At 40.7% G+C, this 19,900-nt stretch overlaps 2 protein-coding genes across 6 annotated transcripts; both read left to right on the plus strand.

Annotated features, from left to right (window-relative positions):
• The first annotated feature begins 11,381 nt into the window (after nt 1-11,381).
• LOC119908955 (zinc finger CCCH domain-containing protein 14-like) lies at nt 11,382-16,547 on the plus strand. Of its 5 annotated transcripts, none has more exons than XM_038726923.1 (17): nt 11,382-11,527; nt 11,867-11,909; nt 11,998-12,112; nt 12,274-12,314; nt 12,433-12,604; nt 12,698-13,022; nt 13,189-13,352; nt 13,534-13,634; nt 13,716-13,874; nt 14,072-14,149; nt 14,312-14,468; nt 14,624-14,826; nt 14,929-15,067; nt 15,194-15,333; nt 15,489-15,571; nt 15,985-16,091; nt 16,349-16,547. In XM_038726923.1, exons 1-17 carry the CDS (start codon nt 11,492-11,494, stop codon nt 16,350-16,352), a joined length of 2,067 nt encoding a protein of 688 aa, XP_038582851.1. In that variant the 5' UTR covers nt 11,382-11,491; the 3' UTR covers nt 16,353-16,547. The 5 variants fall into 5 exon arrangements, with proteins under 5 accessions (XP_038582851.1, XP_038582853.1, XP_038582854.1 ...); XM_038726925.1 differs by having other exon boundaries at nt 15,492-15,571; XM_038726926.1 differs by having other exon boundaries at nt 13,192-13,352.
• A 579-nt stretch (nt 16,548-17,126) lies between these two features.
• Nucleotides 17,127-19,884, plus strand: LOC119908957. The gene is made up of 4 exons (XM_038726929.1): nt 17,127-18,759; nt 19,031-19,249; nt 19,330-19,444; nt 19,703-19,884. Exons 1-4 carry the CDS (start codon nt 17,912-17,914, stop codon nt 19,706-19,708), a joined length of 1,188 nt encoding a protein of 395 aa, XP_038582857.1. The 5' UTR covers nt 17,127-17,911; the 3' UTR covers nt 19,709-19,884.
• The last annotated feature ends 16 nt before the right edge of the window (nt 19,885-19,900 follow it).

Below are 19,900 nucleotides of genomic sequence, written 5' to 3' on the forward strand. Positions count from 1 at the left end.
CTGCTGTTTAGTGCCGAGCAGGTAGTGTACAGTGGGTTTTTAGAACTTTTTCACTGAAAACATCTGCCTGCTGCAGCCAAACATGACAATATGAGAGCGGTGAGAGTGAGCCAAAACAGCAAAGTTGTGTGCCAGACAGCTAAATAATTAGGACCTCACTATAAATCTCTGTAAGAGAGAACACCTTTCACATTACACTGTTTTCACATTGTCATTTTTTTAAATATTGTTGTTTCAGATGGTTTAAAGGGATAGTTTGGCATTTTTTGTCACATAATGAGTTTCACAAATGTCAAATCTGGGTTTTTGTTGCCAGCTGATTGCCACAATACTGAACAGCAGCAAAAGCTGGCAGAAACTGAATCATTTTGAAAATGAGAAATTTGGAAACCGTCTGACCAATTTGGTAGCCCTTATGCATTACTTACTGATTGAAAAAAAACTGAATGAACGCAAAAGCCACAAAAAAAATCATAATGTGACAAAACAGGCAGCTGCTGAGCTAATGTCCTGTTTTGAAGAGTTTGAACCAGAAATATTTGTTGTTGAACTTTGATTAAACATATAGTATCATTACAGATTGAATATTTGATTTTTTCCATGTTTGAAAGGTAGTTTGAAATTTCAAATAGTAAGAACTACCCATAGTTCATATCATTTAATAACAGTATCATGCTGAATGTGAACACTCTTGACACTGAAACATAAAATGTTTTGGCTTAAAATGTTTGTTTGCTCCTGTGTCTGACTGGCTGGCAGGGAGATTTCCAATTTTTAGATTCATGGTCTCAGCTATAAACATTCATGTTTTGACACCAAAACCTGCAAATAATATTGCCTTATTTCAAAAGATCTAAATTATTTCTTTAATATACTAATGGGATTTTAATTATCTTATTATCCTTGTTCAGTCAGAGCAGGTATTCAGCCCTGATTTATGTAGCCCTGATTTATGTAAGGATTACTTGTGACAACCTAATGAAGGAATTCCCCACTGAATTCCCTTAAAATTGATTAAGCTAAAGAAGATTCCTGGGACTGTCCCTGGGGGGACATGAGACCAGGATAAATGAGTAAAGGAACATACTTCAGAAGTAACCCTTTATAACAAGATTAGAGAAAATGTCAGAAAACATAAAAAATATGCCAGCAAGAGCTCACAAGTTGCATTTGGAAAGGGCAGTGCGTACTGTCAGTTTGAGGATGACATGCTGCCATGCTAATGAATTATTTTCAGAATATGTCATTCAAAATAGAAGGGATCCAGAGAAAAGAGTTATTCTGTTTATTAGAAATTATATAAAGCCCTGACAGATTCAACGTTGTGTCTGTTCATTTGACTGCATAAAAAGAAAAATCATTTTCCAGTGCTGTTCAAAATGATCAGTTAAAATAATCACTCACTATTTAATCCCCTGTTAAAAGCATGACGTCAACTTCAAATTTATTGTTATTAAATTAACTATGTCATGAGACTCTGTTCCTCATCATTTAGCACCCATAATCTCCCAAGGCTTGTCTAACCCTCTGAGATAAGTCCAACTCCTCAGTGTTAGCCCCCCCTCCCCTTTCTCCCAGCCGTCAGGTGTAGTGTGTCCAACAGCTTTATTCATGCAGTAACACCAGCAGTGAAGTTCACGCAAAGGTAATTAATCTGGAAACCTAAGGCTGCTCCCCATTCACAGCACACTAGGAAGATAATTATAGCTACAGGCCTTTGGGGGTACAAGGGCAATGAACGTGCAGAAAGACAGGCTTAAATGAACTGAAAAGTTATATTTAAAGGTTTTTTTTGTTTCAACCTCCAGAGTTTCATTTACTCCTTTAACCAGCTGCTTTTGGGGACCATCATGTTGTGAGGATAGAATATAACAAGAAGGCACTAAATGAAGGTTTTAAATAGTCCTCTTTTCAATAAAATCACATTTAAAATTATATCCTTTCTCCTACCTTTAACAACAGGGAGGCATGACGGGAGGTGTGTGGCAGTGCGGTGGTGTGGAGCTGTGTAAATGATGGTGCTGATAGATGAGTTGAGAGGACAAGGTCACAGTTCAAACCTGGAGGCCGTGACGGCAAAATGACCGTTTTAACTAAACTTGTTGTTTGGACAGTCCAGACATCTGTGGGATTCCAGACCAGCTTAAATCCATCTGCCAGTCATTAGGCCTTGAAAAGCCCAGACCTTTTCTAATTGCTGTTTTTAAGTAATTGCAGAGATGAATCTTGTCATCACAACCATTTCTCCAACAGAATATAGAACCAGTGTTTGTATTATTGACATCCAGCCATAGCTATGAATACTGAACGCATAGAGTTCATCAGATGCTTTTCCCAGTTGCATCAGAATGAAAGTAAATATTGGTTCAACTGGTTCATGTGGGTTTTATCTCCATTGTCATGTGCCTACTTCTGGCCAGTATGTTAAAAGCTTCAATGTGGGTTTTGGGCAGCACATCTACAGTAAACAGTATGGGTGGCAATGCCATGGAATTTGGTTGCGATCCACTGATTCATCTGTACCAAGCTGTTTACCTGAGTATTGGTATATTATAGTATTGAACGTTACGACGCAAACAGCGGCAGGTCAGAGCTACTGAAGCGTTAGCTGGCTGCTCCTGGCTGCATCACTATAGGCTAACGATAGTAATCAAATCGCTCCACATTTGCTTTTTACCGTTACATCCTTTCTTGAAGGGTAAATCAACAGTGGTACACAGGATAGTAACATGGGTCGCGTTAGTTGGTGAAGTAATGTGGAAAGCGATATAACTTTGCACCGGATAACATCAGCAACTGCTCAGCGTTAGCCGGAGAGCTAACGTGACTTTCTCTGTGTTTCTCCAGCTTTACTAATGCTGAATTTGTTCTTACTCAACATCACCTGAACCTGTTTGGTCTGATGGGCTTCAGCACATAAAACTTTATTGTTGTTTTGTATCCTTACGTGGAGTCTGTGTTTTGCTGTGAGCTGGTTGTTTTATGGTGTTAGTGGACTGCATGTCGTTAACTGCCATGTTGTCGCTGTAGTCTGAGAGAAGCTCGGGAGCGCGCACAGGGCTGAATCCGACCCAGTGTCCCCACAATCAGTGTCTGATGGAAGCAACAGAGAAAACAGGCATGTGCTTCATTTCTAAGTGAGTTTTGAGGCCATTGACAATAAGGCAATGAAAATTTGATTAATTTCATTGAAAAACTTACATATAGTCCCTTTAAGGTGCCCACAATATGCTTTTTTTTTTTTGCTTCAATGCTATTCAAGCTAAGGTCGATACACAAAACAAGACTTGACACTGGTAATGTCGATATTTTAGGTACAGATCCGCCCACCCTTAGTAGACACGTGAATTTTGTCTTATTAGTCAGCTTAACTGATCACTCTATCCTTCGTAAAATGGTCAGTGACTAAGCAGTCTGGCTTTATGGTAACATGTGACGTTGTGCTAGAAGTTGCCAAGTAGAGCTGATGATCAATTTAATGTTTGAGTCAACAGATCACCTGTTGATTGCACAAATAAATGAATTGCTGTTAGCTGCTTCAATGACTGCTGGCTTCTGAAATACATACATGATTATAACTGTTGTCTGGTTCATTAGGCTTTATGCATGAATGGATTACAACAATATATAGTAAATCATGTTAAAATTGAATAGACATAGGCTGTAATATTTAGGCATGTAGAACTTTGACATAAAACATGTAGAAAGGTTGTTTTCAGAGAGTACTTTGGATTTTAAGAGGAGAGAGAGAAGTAGCTCAGTATCTAGTTGTTTTTAATTCTTACGATACCGTATACTGTTCAGAGTGCATATTGGGCAAGTTTTCATTATTAGAAAAAATATTAGTAGTAACTGCTTGTTGCGCAGTGGCTTTGGAAGTTTGTGGAAATGTCTGTGTACTCACAATGAGTCACTCAGTGAGAAATTTAACACCCACAACCTGCCTAAATGAATATTTCCTGTTGCAGGGAAGTCCTTCATGTGGGTGTAAGTGCATCTCTGTGTGATTTATTAGTATTCATAGTGTTACAGTCAGGATGATCAAGATCAGCTTGCAAATAAAACGTAAATTCAGTCAGAAGTTGCTAAATCCATTGAAAGAAAAAACGTAAAAAAAAACAATTTATCTTTTGCCAAAATCAAGGGTCATGTTTAACTTTGATGATAGGCAGTAAATGGAACAGACCCCATACCCTTAACCATGACCTGAAAAATAATGATCTGTCTTGCAGCTTAATAATGTCCGCTAATATATTCAAAAGCAACATGTTAATTATAATAAGAGTTCCATTGAATATCATATCTCAAAATTCACAGAGGAGATTAGTCTTATCAACAGTAGTGATAAACCAGCACTGCAGGGCATCTCACTGTGGTTCTCAACTTCTCCCTCCTTTGGTCTTCTGATGAAAAGCACGGCTTGGCATCCCGCTAATACACTAATTAAAGGCAAACAGCCGCACAGCTTGCTCCACTATATAATCAGTCACCCCCTTCACCAAGATTCATTTTAACAATGGCATGTATTATCGCCCTTATTCTGTCTTTATAAGAAGATTATTAGTAAAAATAGCCTGAACCTGATGTGCTTTGTAAGGCGAGAAAGGCTTTGTTCAAGAAGGTCAAAGAAAACCTTTGGCTCAATAGATTGTAACAGCTACACTAGATAATGTTATTGGAACATATTTTCTGAAGTGCTATTTCAGACTTATTTGGGGTAATTTTATAAAATTAGGAAGTTAGGAACCCCAGTACCAAACGTTAGGCCCTTAGACGAATAAAAGTGTTATCGAAAGCTACACTATAGAGAAAAATCAGGGGTTGAATCTCTTTGCAAACAAAGACTCCACATATGTTGTCTATTCAAATGGGAAAATGCACTTGTTGAAGCCAACCAGCTGCAAATGCAATCAGCAGAGGTTGTTACACGACTCTGCGAGGCGTGCCAAGATGTGAAGGCTTCAGCTGAATAGTATCTTGAATAGCTGCAAACTAAACCTGTCATTACCAGTGATTCAGACCAATATCCTCACCAAATGCACAAGAAACTGTGCACAAGTTAGGTTCAAGGTATAGGTCAGACCGGGGTCAAAGCATGTCCCAGCAAAAAAAAAGAAGCATGTTTTAATGTTATACCATATCAGAGGCAGTCACACTGGATCTTTTGCAGAAAACTGAATTGTGTGATACTTGTGCAGTGTTAAGACATAGACATACAATCCATCCATCGTCAACTGCTTATCCTGTGTACAGGGTCGCGGGGGCTGGATCCAATCCCAGCTTACATCGGGTGAAAAGCAGGGTACACCCAGGACAGGTCACCAGTCCATTGCAGGGCCACACATAGACAAACAACCACTCACACCTAAGGACAATTTTGGAGACACCAATTCACCTAGCATGCACATCTTTGGACAGTGGAAGCCGGAGCGAACCCACGTGGATACAGGGAGAACCACGGTTTGAACCCACGACCTTCTTGCTATGAGGCAACAGTGCTAACCACTGCACCACTGCACCACCTAGACATGCAATGACAAAATCAAATTCATAAAAAAAGTCACAAAGTTCTTTAAAGCTAGAAATTTCAGCATCAACTGAGAAGGGCATTCGCGCCGTGCAGTGACCCAAATGTAGCAAGTTTGAAACAACTGTTTTATATTTTTAGGGAAGCAATAAAAACTGAGAACCACATGTTCAGCTTTAACCCATGGATCTTGTACTTTGGCTATGTTTTAATCATTTTGCCCTACATCAATGACAGTACTGCTGTCATAAACCACAATGACACTTTATCAAAGGATTCATGGTAAATTGTGGCCTAACTGTATGCATCTCCAGTTAGCAAGAGCAGCCAGAAGAAGAAAAACAACTGTGTACAACATGTGGATGATATGTAAAAATGTGGTATTGTCAGTGTCTGGGTTTCCTGCCAGGTCTCATTAACATGTGTACTAAGAATTACCAGAATTTTCACAACAAGTTTTTCCACATAAACATAACAGATGCACCTGATATTTTTAAAAGGCTTGATGTGGGTTGTATCTGTAACCACTACAGTCATTGGCGACCATGTTTACTTTCGGCACTAAAAATTCTATGTAACTGCACTGTAAGGGCTGTGCCATGGTAAATGATCTTTTCTAATAGCCTTCTGTCACATGAACATTTCATAGGTTATAAATAGTGCTTACGTCTTCCTCTGCAAATAAAAGCATTGATCCATTTCACATAATCTCTCCAGAAACGGTGGTAGTAACACATTTTATTGGGCCAGCAGTGTCAATACAAGCCAAGCATTAAAAAAACAGATTTTTGTTTTTTGTGTGTGTGTGGGGTGGGGGGCAAATGGTAAAATCAGAAGGTTACAATTGCTACTTCATAACCGAGAACTTGCTTTGCAAACATCCAGTTTAAGTTAAAGGAATAGAACATTTTGGGAAACACGCTTCTTTGCTTTCCTGCCGAGAGTTAGCAGATTGTTATTTTAGCTCAGACTGAACAATAGAGATTAACATTGCAATAGTGAGATTAAGAGGTGCTGGTTTCAGAGATTATGTTACCTTTGGACAGAGCCAGGCTGTTTCCTCCTGTTTCCATTCTTTATGTTAAGCTAACCTGCTGCTGGTTAGGGTGACAGACATGAGAGTGGTATCAAGCTTCTCATCATAATCCCAGCAACAAAGTATTTCCCAAAGTGTCAAACTATTCTTTATGTGAAAACTGGTTTTCTCCATGTCCTGAAGTATCCAACGAAGGTTGAGGTCAAGGGCAACTGGACTTGGTTGAAGATACTAGAAGACTGAAATGACTGAGAACCTTCCCAACGTCCTGAAGTATCGAAGTATGAAGTATGTCCTCATATGATCCCCTTATTCTCTGCACTCAGTACAACGATACTAAAGAACAGACAATGTGGATTTGTTCTAAACAACCAGCTCACATCTATTGTAGAAGCTACCAAAACATACCCAGTCTGTGTGGGTGGTTAGTGTGTTTAAAAAATAGGAAGAAGGTTCATACAGACAGAAACAAAACATTCAGTCCTCACACATGATGATGCTCTCTTGAGGGCCAATTAATAATAAAATTTCACTTATCACAAAGTTCGCATATCACAGAGTGAAGTCCAGAGTTCACAAAGTTCCTTAAAGTAACACTTTCCAGGTTGTATAATTCCCTAAATATGCTGTTAAATACAAAATCAAACCTTGACCTGCACTCCTACACAACACAAAGACTGATATTTGAAAATGTTTCCAGCTGTGTAACCCTGACTCATCCAGACTCCGTGTTGGAGGGCCTGCAGTAGCCCACCAGCTGTAAATCTTAGTGGGCTTTCACTTCCTTGCCTGATTAATGAGTGAAAGCTTCAGCGCTGTGAACGTCGTGAATCAAAACAGAGTTAACCCTTTAGCATCTGGGTGTAGTCAAATCTTGTCCTCAGTCAACCTTTTGGGATTTCCTGACTTAACAAAATTTTCAGGGGAAAATAGGTACTGTTGTACACTTGGCTGATGCAACCAAGCTTTGACACTTTTAACTGATTTGCATGTAGTACACTATAACTTCCAGGGGAGCTTTTCTAACATCACATCTCTCTCACTATCTCAAGTGTTTGTGCACAAAATCTGGGCTGTTGTTCCTCTGTGTGACTATGCAGTCTTCCTTTCTGTGTTTGTATCTGTGTGCAATAGAAAAGTGCGATTGTGTGCTGACACGCAGCTGCAGCAGCTTCATTCATACAGGTGTCATTTTGTGCAGGAAAGCCTATATTAGGTTTCTGAACACTGTCAGAACAGGTGCAATGAATTATCTTCCTGTGCACGTCTTTGTTACAGCCTTTTTTTGCATTCAAATGCCTTTCCATCCTTTCTTTTACCTCTTTTCTGCCTCAAGGCAGGATCTTGATTTATCCAAACCGTAACGTGACACTAAAAGAGTATTACTTTCCTTCATGGTGGACAGGTTTCAGAGAGAGCAGAGAGCAGCACTTCCCTGCGTTGCTGGGTCAAAGGACTGTGGCTGAACTGTCGTCATCACAGCACATGTGGTTGAAGAATTCGCAGAAGTTTATCAGCTGATTCACAACTGAAGCCTCTGAGCTTATGATAGCATTTCAAAGAAAAGGGAAGTAGAATTACCACAGTCCCCTGTGTAGGTGTCTGGGGAGACCAATGCCAGCCACAGGATAGCGGATTTGTGGTCACATACACACACTACAGATGGTGACTGAATGCACTTGCAGTTGGAATTAACATAAACATTCTCAGAAGTGTTTTTCATATCGCACTCTTATATAGTACTACTGCTATGTTGGCAGAATTTCCATGCAAATGCGATACGTGTCACCTGGAACATTTCAAATGCTGCAACACCAACAACCTTAATATAAACAAAAGTACAGAGACTTTTTTCATATTTAAAAAACAACTAGTAATAATAATAATATGCTGCCAGGAGTGCTTTGTCACTCAAAATATGAAATGGTCTTTGAAGGGTTCACATATCAGGCCATCAGATAAAGCTGTTTTGCTTTTGTTGTTATATGTGCAGTTGATGTGCCAAATGTCCATTGTCAATTTTATGCCTCTGCATTGAGTATGGGGCTAGAGCTAGGATATATTTATCCTAGCTTAGCATAAAGACTGGAAGCAGGGGGAAACAGCTCACTCTGTCCAAAGTTCAAAAATACACCTTCCAACACCTCTCAAACCCACCAATTAACATGCTGCAACTTGTTCATTTAATCTGTACGCACACAGTGATGTAAAAATGACTAATGTGGTGTAACCATATCTAGACAAATAACAGATTATCCAGTTGCCCAGCACTTCTGTGCAGCGTTTTAAGCTATAGGGTTGCAAAATGCTGTTGTTGAGCTATAGGCTTACACAACGTCTACACAGCCCACCTAGTGAAATCAAAACATTAGCAGAGCAGCAGCAGCAGCAGCTTCAGTCCTATGTCCTATGTCGGTGTCTACACAAGATGTGTTCAGGCTCAATATTGCATGTAGGTTACCTGTGTTTTAGCAGTGCTCAGACTCCAACACACAATCACTGTAGTGACACTGCAGTTAAATGGAAAAACAGCATAAAGCATAAAAATACGCTTTGAGTTGCAGATGTAAAGTGCAAACCGAGTGAAACATTAGCAGTTTTGCAGCCTTTATAGACAGCTGAACTTATTAACGTGTATCTTTTCCTTCACACATATGAGAAACAACTGAAAAGCAGCTGAGACGCCTCCTGTGTAGACGAGCTTTAAAGTAGAAGTCTCTACAGGCACAACAGTAGCAAACATGGCAACCTCACGGTGGTGACAATGATAACTCTAGGAGTGTACTCCTAGACTGTTACACAGTATGCACCTGGATTGCGCTGTACCAAAACCACACAGTACCGGGTCAGGGTTTCTATTGAAGGTTCTCTTTTATTCCGATAAATAGGAAAGGCTGCCCTCTTCACACCCTCAAATGAATGCAGTCCTGCTTCCCCTTGAAAATATATGGAAATCACAGTAAGTTGTGCTGTGTATGAAAAATTACTGAAGTGACCATTAGGCTTCAGAACATGTGCATAGTTTCCCAGTGGCTCACTTGGTTGAAACACAGTGCCCATCACTTTAAAGACACTTTTTGGTAAAAAATAAATAAATAAATAAAAGGTATGACAATAGTGAAAATTTTAGGCTACTGGTAGTAATAATAATGATAATAATCATTTCTACAGAAGGAATGCTAAGAAATGTCTGTGGAGGTTCTTGTATGACAGGCACAACATGAAGTGTCATTTGTGAAAAAAAGACGAAGTTGATTTTTTTCTAAACATTAAACTATTTGTGCCTCAGCACTGATGGTGTGAACAAAGCCAACAGAGAAACGTGAGCAGACAGCGGTGGTTGAGAGTGTGTGTGACGCTTGTCTAGACGGTGAGCAAGATCCTTCCCGTCATTGTTGGTTGGCATTGAGGGGCTGCAAAACAGGAAATAATATTTGAGAGAAAACATAGCTAAGAACATTCGAAAGTCTAACCACACATAAACATAAAAAATAACAAAATGGAGTATTTGAACGTTAATAAAAATGTTATTATAATTCTAATACAAAGCGCCTGCACCCTCTTTTATGTCCCATTAAAAACTGTGGATATTGTCCAAGATGAGGTGCAACATCTATGATTATGTCAGTTTAAGATAATTAAGACCAATATAGAAACTTTAGTCCTTTAGGTCTGTATTTTGTTCACCAATCTGTTTCAAACTATCTAACTGTTGGAGCAAGTCTTCAGGTCTTCAGCCATGGGGGCAGTCAAAGGGGTGTGTGTTTAATGGTCTCAAACGCCATCTTGTGGATATAGCATTCAGGTTTGAAATAGTCATGTTTTTACTCTGCCCATGAAAAAAATGACAAAAATCAGAAATGTAATTAAATTTTCTGTTTCTGTTCATGACGAAACATGGCCTCCGGATTCTCAACATATTCACATTGAGTGTGTTATCACTGCACAGTACAATTATTAATAGGGCCTACAATGAAAAGATCGCTTTTGAGTTCGATAGTCCTATCTTTGTTTTACCATAATTATGAGAAATCATTTCCTCATTAGGGTAAGTCTTATTTTACCTACACCATTTTTGCACAGATATGCTCAAGCGTTATTTGCCAAATATGCAAAGTGTTGCTCTTTGCTGTTGTAGCCAACCACTTTACTTTAATGCCACTTTGAATACCAGCTGACCTACCTCTTCGAACAGATATCATCTTCCACAAAATATACTATCTACTGCATTTTGTATTTTTTAAAGACTCTATACTGCATTAGTTTTATTGTGTGTTGTATATTTATGTGTGTAAACATGTTGTAGCTACTGCACAACGAGAATCTGTTCTCAACCGGCCTGCCTGGTTAAATAAAGGCAAAATAAAGCAGAACACACAACACATAGAAATCAGACACAAAATACCACCTTCATACATACAACCTTGTTATTGACACCTGATTTGTATTAAGGGACACACAGCAGCAACAGATTTACAATACTGAGGGCTGGATGCTGTCTGATCCCCTTATTTTAACTTCACTTGTTAATGAAAATCTCTTCTGCATTGCCCATCCAGTTTTCTGTTTTTCCATTGTATTCTGTGGATCTTGATATAGCTTGTCTGCCTCTTTAGGGGGATGGTTTAAATCAACAAAAATGTTGTTGTGTGTGTGTGTGTATGACAGAAACGCTACATTTTTAACTGAGTTACTGTAATGCTGATAGTCTGCATGACCCTAACCCTTCCCTTAGCGATATTTTAGTATTAAAAAGTTGAGCCAATAAACATAAAACCGCTCTACGGTTTTGGTCTTTGGTTTGTCCCTGTTCGGCTACCCTCGTCGGTCACGTGATCATACATGATATTTGTCCGTGTTGGTTAGCAGTGAAGCTGGAAAAGCAATCGCTTTTTTATAATACATTTTAAGAGAACGCAACGATAAACATGGAGATAGGAACAGAGATCAGCAAGAAAATAAGAGTGGGTATCGTTATGGGCTGAATATAAATTATTTTCTCCGGCCTGGTTACGGGTAGTGTAGCATAGGCGTTGCTAGCTAGCATTAGCTTGCTATCGTAATTTGTCAGTCGGACAGAATGGGAACGAGGTTTTTATTTACAAGGCCGAGGAATGGGCAGGTCTACAGGCTACAGACGTCTAGCAGCTTTTTATTTGATCTTAAACAAACTTCTGTAGTAGCTATACGTAGTGCCACGTTGTCGTTGTTGGTAAATTTATATCAGTGCAGCCAGGATGCTGATCATTATTTGTTTAGCTAGATAATATAACCTGTAACGTTACTGTACTGGTCTTTTTCAGGCTGCCATCAAGGGCAAGCTTCAAGAGCTGGGTGCCTATATTGGTAAGTGAATAAAATACATATTGTGGTGTGCTTGGTACTTCCATCAAACATTACATGCTGTTTGTGTTTCCTCTCTTTTCTGCTTTAGATGAAGAACTTCCTGACTATATTATGGTGATGGTAGCGAACAAGAAAACCTCCCAACAGATGGCTGATGATCTCTCCCTTTTTCTTGGAAACAACACTATCAAATTCACAGCCTGGTACGATCAAAGCAATAACTGTATTTTTCCTGTCTCATAAAAATGTCCATATTTTTTTCTTCTAACATGCAAAAGGAACACACGCTCTCTATGCTTAACAGTTATTTTCCACACCACCCAATCTGTTTTTGCCATAACATGGGTTTGTTGACTGATTTCAGGCTACATGGTGTCCTTGAGAAGTTAAGAACTGTTGCAGTCGGTAAGTCAGACTATGTTGAATGCATTCAAGATTTTCCACACTTTTTTATTTTGCTAAAAGCATGTATGTGACCTGTAGTTTCAGTGTCTCAGACATGCTCTTCTTCCAATTGTTACAGAGCCTGCATCCCTCAAACATCAGCTGCAGTCCGACAGTGGTGCTGTGGCTTCGAAGAGCCGGTCATCTGTAAGCGAAGACAGCAGAGCAGATGAGTTAAAGGTGCTGACGGTGTCCAGTTCACGCTCTGATAGGACTGAAGCTCGTGTGTCCAGTTCAGCTCATGAAAGCAGGTGCCTAATGCGAAACGTGCTGACATTCACTATTTAAAGATCATATGCCAGACCCTGCAAATGTAAAAACACGTGTATACCTCTGTTCGTTAGCAGAAGAGGCGCCTTGGAGAAGAGTTCCTCTCGACTTACCTCCACTGTTAAGCCCCTCATGGAGCTGCTCCCCTTAGAGGCTGTCATTGACATCAAACCTGAGATGGATGACGACCTCATTGCTGAGGACCATTTAGAAATAGGCACAAACCATGGTCGAACACGCCGCACAGCTAATAGACCCACCGCTGAAATCTACAGACCGGCTCAGAGCAAGTTTACATCAGTAAGCTCTGCGGATTCATGTCGACCCACAGAAGGATCCTCTAACACTAGGCAGCAGGACAGCAGAAACAGCAGATCCTCCAGGACTGGGTCCAGTAAGGTACAGTGATTCCGCGAGAGCACACTTGGTCCTCTTTTCCAAGAAGGATCATTTTTCAGGACTTGCTTCAGACACGGGACTACACAAATGATCTTTCTGTTGACAACGTGTCAGGCGGGTGTAAGTAAGGATCCCTTAATAATAATGTTCTGCTGTCTTTGTTCAGCAGGAGGAGTTGTCACGGAAGCGTAAGGCGCCCGTAGCGAGTTCAGTGGTGCGAGTGAACCGAGCGGCAGACGAAGACAGCGATGACGTGGAAGAGGAGGATCCAGGCTATGGAGGCAGAGGCCTGTCAAGTAGAGTGTCCCTACCCTCCAAACCAGAACGCAAGTCAGTGTCAACAACTCATGATATTTTGGAACATCATGTGGTCAAGCCAGGATTGTAATTCACTGTTAAAAATTATGTAGCAAATGTGATTGGATTCAGTTAAAATCCTAATGTGACCCCTGTCTTTCTTCTTAAATTACCAGACTGGGCTTTAATGTTACTGTGGTTTCTATCGTTTCAGACCTACTCTCCCTCCAGGCAAGCAAGCAAACCGGAATCTGATACTGAAGGCCATCTCTGAGGCCCAGGACTCAATCACCAAAACTACAGCCTACCCCACAAGTATGTTTTAACGTGTTACCATGAACATCTCAATTGTTGTTGCTGTTTTCACTTTCTTACCTTGACCGTTCGGCCCTCCAGTACCACAGAGGCAGACTGTTCCTGTGGCACCTCGTACTCGCTTGGCCAGCAGCGAAGAGATGACTGCAGCCATCCAGCTGGTCCAGGACCACCTCCACAGCCTGGCCCCTAGGGTTCAGACCTACACCTCCACAGAGCTACCTCCCACCAGAACACCTGGTATGTGAATTACTACATCAAACAGAATGTTTTTTTTTCCTGAGCACTACTTTCAACACGCTGCTATCTAAAGGCCAGAATCACATATAACATTCTTACTGTTCAGTGAGCTAAATCTAAAAAAAATTTTCACTATTTAAACTCCAGTGAATTAGAAATTGTTGTTTTTTGTTGTTGATGTTACATTTTCCTCCCAGCTCCAGTGAGATCTTTAGCTTCACGCCTCCAGTTGGACTTACCAGAGAGCAACGATGGAGCCGAGCAGAGTGACTATGGTGAGTCTTTTTTGCTACAATAAAAGTTTCATCCCACAAATGTGTACTTGACTTAAAACATTTAAAGTAATTACTAATAATGAGTATCCCAGAAGCTGTCTGATTTATTGTCTTCAGCGATGCATTACCCTGGGATGTGTCCATTTTGTGATGTACCTGTAGGCGTTGAGGTCGCTGCAGGCAGTGAGGCGAAGCCATTTGATACCCGCTCCTTCATAGTGAGTCGATCGCAACTGCAAGAACCTCCAGCCAGAAGCCAGCAGCGCCCTCAGGTCAAAGAGGAAGTCCAGCCTGCTTTGCCACGCACTGTCCAGGCCAGGTACACACACACACACACACACACACACACACACACACACATTATGTGAGTATGCTGTGTCAGATCTGTCCAATATACATAAACGTAAGTGTGTGCCATTGTGGATTTGATGTTTTATTTTCTCCTTTTCGGCTCTGTGGATTTTCTCACACCAGTAAGGAGAGGGGCGACTCTGCCAGCCCCAAGTTCATTGTGACATTAGATGGGGTACCGAGCCCTCTGGGGAATCTTGCGGACTGTGAGATGGAGCTGGATGACGTGAGACCACCCTCAAAGGTCACAGAGGCGACCGTACACGCCAACAGGGAGCCCAAAGTCAGTGTTCTTCACAGACTACAGGGAGGAATCACATCTGAAGGTGCGGGGTCTCGTCAGAGTTCTTCTTTACTGTAATATGGGATAACACAAATAATAATGTCATTTAGTCATATCCCTTAACATTCTGTCCTCTGTTTGACAGATGATGTGATGGAGGTTGAGATGGCGGAGGAGGGTGCGGTCCCTGTAAAGAAACCAAAGGTGATGGAGCGCTGCAAGTTCTGGCCGGTCTGCAAAAGTGGAGATGAGTGCACATACCATCACCCTACAACACAGTGCAAGTGAGTATTTATGTTGATAAACCGAAGAAATGATGATGGAGCAGAAATGATGATGGAGCTTTTATCACTCAGCACTCACCAAATCAGTATTCACAAAGTTTTTTTTCGCATTTTGCTTTTCCGAAGAACTTTTCCCAGCTGCAAGTTTGGGGATAAATGCCTTTTTGTCCATCCGAATTGCAAATATGACGCCAGATGTACCAAGCCAGACTGTCCCTTCACTCATGTCAGCCGCAGAAGCACAGTTGGTCCTCTTCCCAGGCCAGGTACTCTCTCATCACCCCCAAAACACAGTCTTCTATACCAACGTCGCAGCATTGTCATTTTTGATCAACATCACAGTAAAGCAGATCTTTATTTTTTTGCAGTTGTCTAGTTTGTTAAGGGGGTGCATCTCTAACTTCACTTTTTCTGTTCTCAGCAGTGCAGCCAGTCCAAACGGCTAGCGTGTGTCGGTTCTTCCCAGAATGCAAGAAGATGGACTGTCCGTTCTATCATCCCAAGGTAAAACATTCAGAGTAGTGTAGCTATTCCACAGCTACTACAAAGTGTAGCTGTGGAGCTTTGATTCTGTAATGGTAATTTTAATGCATATACAGATGGGTGACAAATTGGTACAGATATAATGTTTGAGTGTGTGTCAGTTCAAAATCTTCCATAGTCTGAAACTGGGTTGAGATCCGATGACTGTAAAAGCTTTTAGCATTTTATTCACGTCATTTTTATATCAGCGAAACCTTTGAGCCAGAAGTACATGGAAGCATCTGCTATGGATATGTCCCTCCACTCTTTTATTCAGGTTTTTCCTTTTAATTTGTACTGTCTGTATTGTCTGTAGGATTAGGTTCAGTGGACATTGTGCACAAGCCCTGAAGTGCCGTCTGACTTTTCTAAATGTTGTTCCTCTCCATCTATAGCCATGTCGCTTCGCTGCGCAGTGTAAACGGGCCGGATGTACCTTCTACCACCCAACCACAGCTGTGCCTCCCAGACACGCCCTGAAGTGGACAAAAGCGCAGAGCAGGTGAACAGATGAACAGACTTTAAATCAAAGAATCTCCTGCATAACAGAATCTCAACTAATGTGTGAGGGTCTTTCACCCAATAAAACATTTAATACATTTTTAAATAAAAGCAGTGATTTATATTAATGCCAATATATTTATCCGATCTCCTAATTACAATGTATTATAATGACATACTATAGTTGGAACACAGCTTATACAGAAATGCAGTCTATTTTTCCACCTACTAAAGGCTGTCTGTCTTTCTCTTTCACAGCTAATAAAGTCCAGGGAGCCTGACAGAAGTCTGATTATGTTAACTTGTGGAGCTGGGGAAGATGTTCTGTGTATATGGGTTTTCATTTCATGTTTTATTTTAATTAATTGTTGTTTGGATTTGTTTTTAAGAGAAGTGTTTTGTAACATGAACATGTTTTCGCTGAAGCTCTCTGAATATTAAAATACTCCACATTGTACTTAATGTTTTATCTCATCATTATATATCTTATATATTCATTCTATGTATATTGTTTGTGGTTACTGATATTTTTTCCAATTTTAACTCAATTTCTATATTCCTGTCACAAATAACTGGGGACAAGGTCAGCCAGTCCTAGTTGAGAAGAATGTCCTTTTGAGAAGAAAGCAAAAGACATTCTTCTTACCTACATTACAAAGAAGTAGGCTACTTATAACATATATGTTAACATATATAACAGATATGTTAAAATAAAAACATCTGTATGTTCTGGTTAATTTACAAATTCGCTTGTGTACCAGGGAGTCTAGATGGAAAAAGATGTTCTTGCATTCTTTTTTTTTTTGTGTCCACAGAGGTGAAATAAGTCGCTTTGGATAAAAGTATCAGCTAGGCTAAATAAATGTAATGTAGGTACAGTTGTAGTTCAGTCTATGGTTCAAAGGTAGATCAGGACTTTACATACAGACAGTAGATGCAGAAAAAAAGGTTTGTCAGGGAAATATGTGATTAAAAAAATAAGCACATTTTCGCCAAGTTTCTGTAATATTTTAAGGCACATCAGCACTTTCAGTTTCCGCCGCTGTCTCGTTCTCCGTGATGACGTCCACGTCAAAAGTCCTGTGAGCGCGTGTAAACGCCGCCGGGTGCGGTGGCGCGCGCCTGTAATCCAAGTTACCGGGAGGCTGAGGCTGGCGGATCGTTTGAGCTCAGGAGCTCTGAGCTGCAGCGGACTATGCCGATCGGGTGTCCGCGCTAAGTTCGGTATCGATATGGTGCTCCTGGGGGAGCCCGGGACCACCAGGTCGTCTAAGGAGGGGTGCACCGGCCCAGGTCGGAAACGGAGCAGGTCAAAGCCCCCGTGCCGCTCAGTAGTGGGATCGCGCCCCTGAATAGACGCTGTAGTGCAGCCGGAGTGATACAGCGGGACCCAGTCTTTTACACTCATCCATAAACTGCTGTCACTACGGTGGCCGGGAAGTGCAAAGCAACATTACAAAGACTGAAACACTTTTGCAAAGCTTGAGACAAAGTTACATTTTGGAAAACATTTTTAGCCAACCATAAAACACAATTACATGGGCGAAACACTTTTACCAAGGGCAAAACATTTTTACCAAGGACAAAACAAATTTACATTTTAGAATACAAATTAGCAAGACGCAAAACACTTTTACTCGTCCCGAAACAAATTTACAAACGATCGATCCCTCACGGAAAGGGAATGTACCACATACCGGAAGTGACGAGTGAACGCGGGTAATAGGTGTTGTTGGTGAGCGCGGTTAATTCGTGTTTTCAATGTGGTGAATATGGCGTGAATATGAAGCATATAGGAATTTAAGTTTTTGGTGACCGAACATGGACTGCGACCGAGGGATGTTTTGCCCGTTTTGTGGTAAACACATGAGCAGCTTAACCCGGTTTTGCTTTACGTGCGGTCGGTGTTTGGAGTTTTTAAAGGACGCGAACCAGACGGAAACACCAGACATACTGCATCATTGCGTTCAGTATTTTAACGAGGGCCACTCGTACGCTGTAATCGTGGACATGATGTCAAGTCTACACGGTGTAAACATCAGCTTGAGGACGCTTAAAAGTAAACTGAACGAAGCCGGGATGTACCGCAGAAAGGATTATTCCTCTCCAAACGCCGTGAGTAACGCAATCAGATCTGAACTTCGTGGACCTGGACAACTATTTGGCTACCGCACGATGTGGCAGGTACTTAAACAAAAGTACAATCTTCGAGTGAAGAGAGATGATGTGATGAATTTCCTCCGGGAGCTCAATCCCCGAGGGTGTGAGAGCAGAGTACGCAGAAGGTTTACAAGAAGAACCTATCACTCAATGGGACCTAACTATATGTGGCACGCAGATGGTTACGACAAACTTAAGCCATTCGGTTTGGCCATTTCGGGATGCATAGATGGATTTTCACGTAAAGTATTGTGGCTTGAATGTGGACCAACAAATAATAACCCAACAGTGATTGCTCAATATTTCAAGTCATGTGTGCGAAACCTCGGTGTCATCCCCATGAGACTGAGGACTGATTGCGGCACTGAGAACGGCATAATGGCTGCAATTCAATGTACCCTACGCCACCATCACAGTGACTACTACTCTGGAGCGTCCAGCCACATGTACGGCTCATCTGTAAATAACCAGCGTATTGAGTCGTGGTGGTCTATATTTAGAAAGGGAAGGTGAGTTGTCTTCATATAGGGTCATTGAATCTTTGGTCTTTCGGGTTTTCTTCTTGGGAACGAGTAATGAAAAACGAGCACAATAAAGATCTATAAAAAATGTAAAGCAAGTCCTGCCCGTCAGGAAAAGTAGTTGTTCCTGAAAAGAAAATTGAATGGCCAAAAGATTCACAGACCATACATTTCTTTACAACTAACCTTTGATTTCATTATTCAAACATATGTGTATATACTTGATAGTATAAGTAAACATTTTTATCCATTTCTATAGGTCTCAGTTCTGGATGGAGTTATTTGCAGACCTTAGAGATGCTGGATACTTCAACGGGAGTCATGAGCATCAGTGCCTATTGAGATATTGCTTTGGTGAGGTTATTCAGAAGGACCTGGATGAGTGTGTGAGACTGTGGAACAGTCACAGGATTCGCCCTTCCAGAACAGCAGCATGTCCAGGAGGAATGCCCAATGAACTCTACTACTTACCACACAGGTAATAAACAGATCATAATATTAATATAATGTTTTAACTTAGATGAAAAGAACTGCAATTATGTTCTCTATTTAACATAGGTTTGGCTCCAGAGACTGCGGATTTCAAGTGGAACAGGCTGAACTGGATGCCCTTCCTGAGGCCAGCCTGTCAATGACTCCTTGTGGGGACCCAAACATGCAGGAATACTTGGACTTTGCCATGGAACACAATAAGATACAGAAGCCGGAGAACTGGGAGTCTGCATCAGAACTGTATATGAAACTAAAAGAAATGGCTCAGCTATGAAATGATCAAAAAGGTTTTTTTTGAAGTGGTGAAACACTGCTGCCTGTCTGAACACAATATTTATGAATCTGTCACTCAAAGCTTAATTGTTTTTAAGTGTGAAGTAAATTAATCAAATGAGTCAAAAATAGTAATGAGCATTTATTACACTTTGTAGTAAAGAAACAATAAATTTTCTTGTTTCTTTATCTAAAACAAGTGATTCACAAAGAGATCCCAGTTTGAGAGTCATGGATCTAAAACATTTTCAAAATGTTAACTGAGAAAAGAACAATCTGCTCACATACTGTAACATTATAAAAACAACTTTGGCAACTGCACTTTTAAAGGGATAGTTCACCCCAAAATGAAAATGCTGTCAGT

The sequence above is a fragment of the Micropterus salmoides genome, unplaced genomic scaffold (assembly GCF_014851395.1).
Source record: "Micropterus salmoides isolate LMB-PRFRI ecotype aquatic unplaced genomic scaffold, ASM1485139v1 Ms_hic_scaffold_18, whole genome shotgun sequence".
In the NCBI taxonomy this organism is placed as follows: Eukaryota; Metazoa; Chordata; class Actinopteri; order Centrarchiformes; family Centrarchidae; genus Micropterus; species Micropterus salmoides.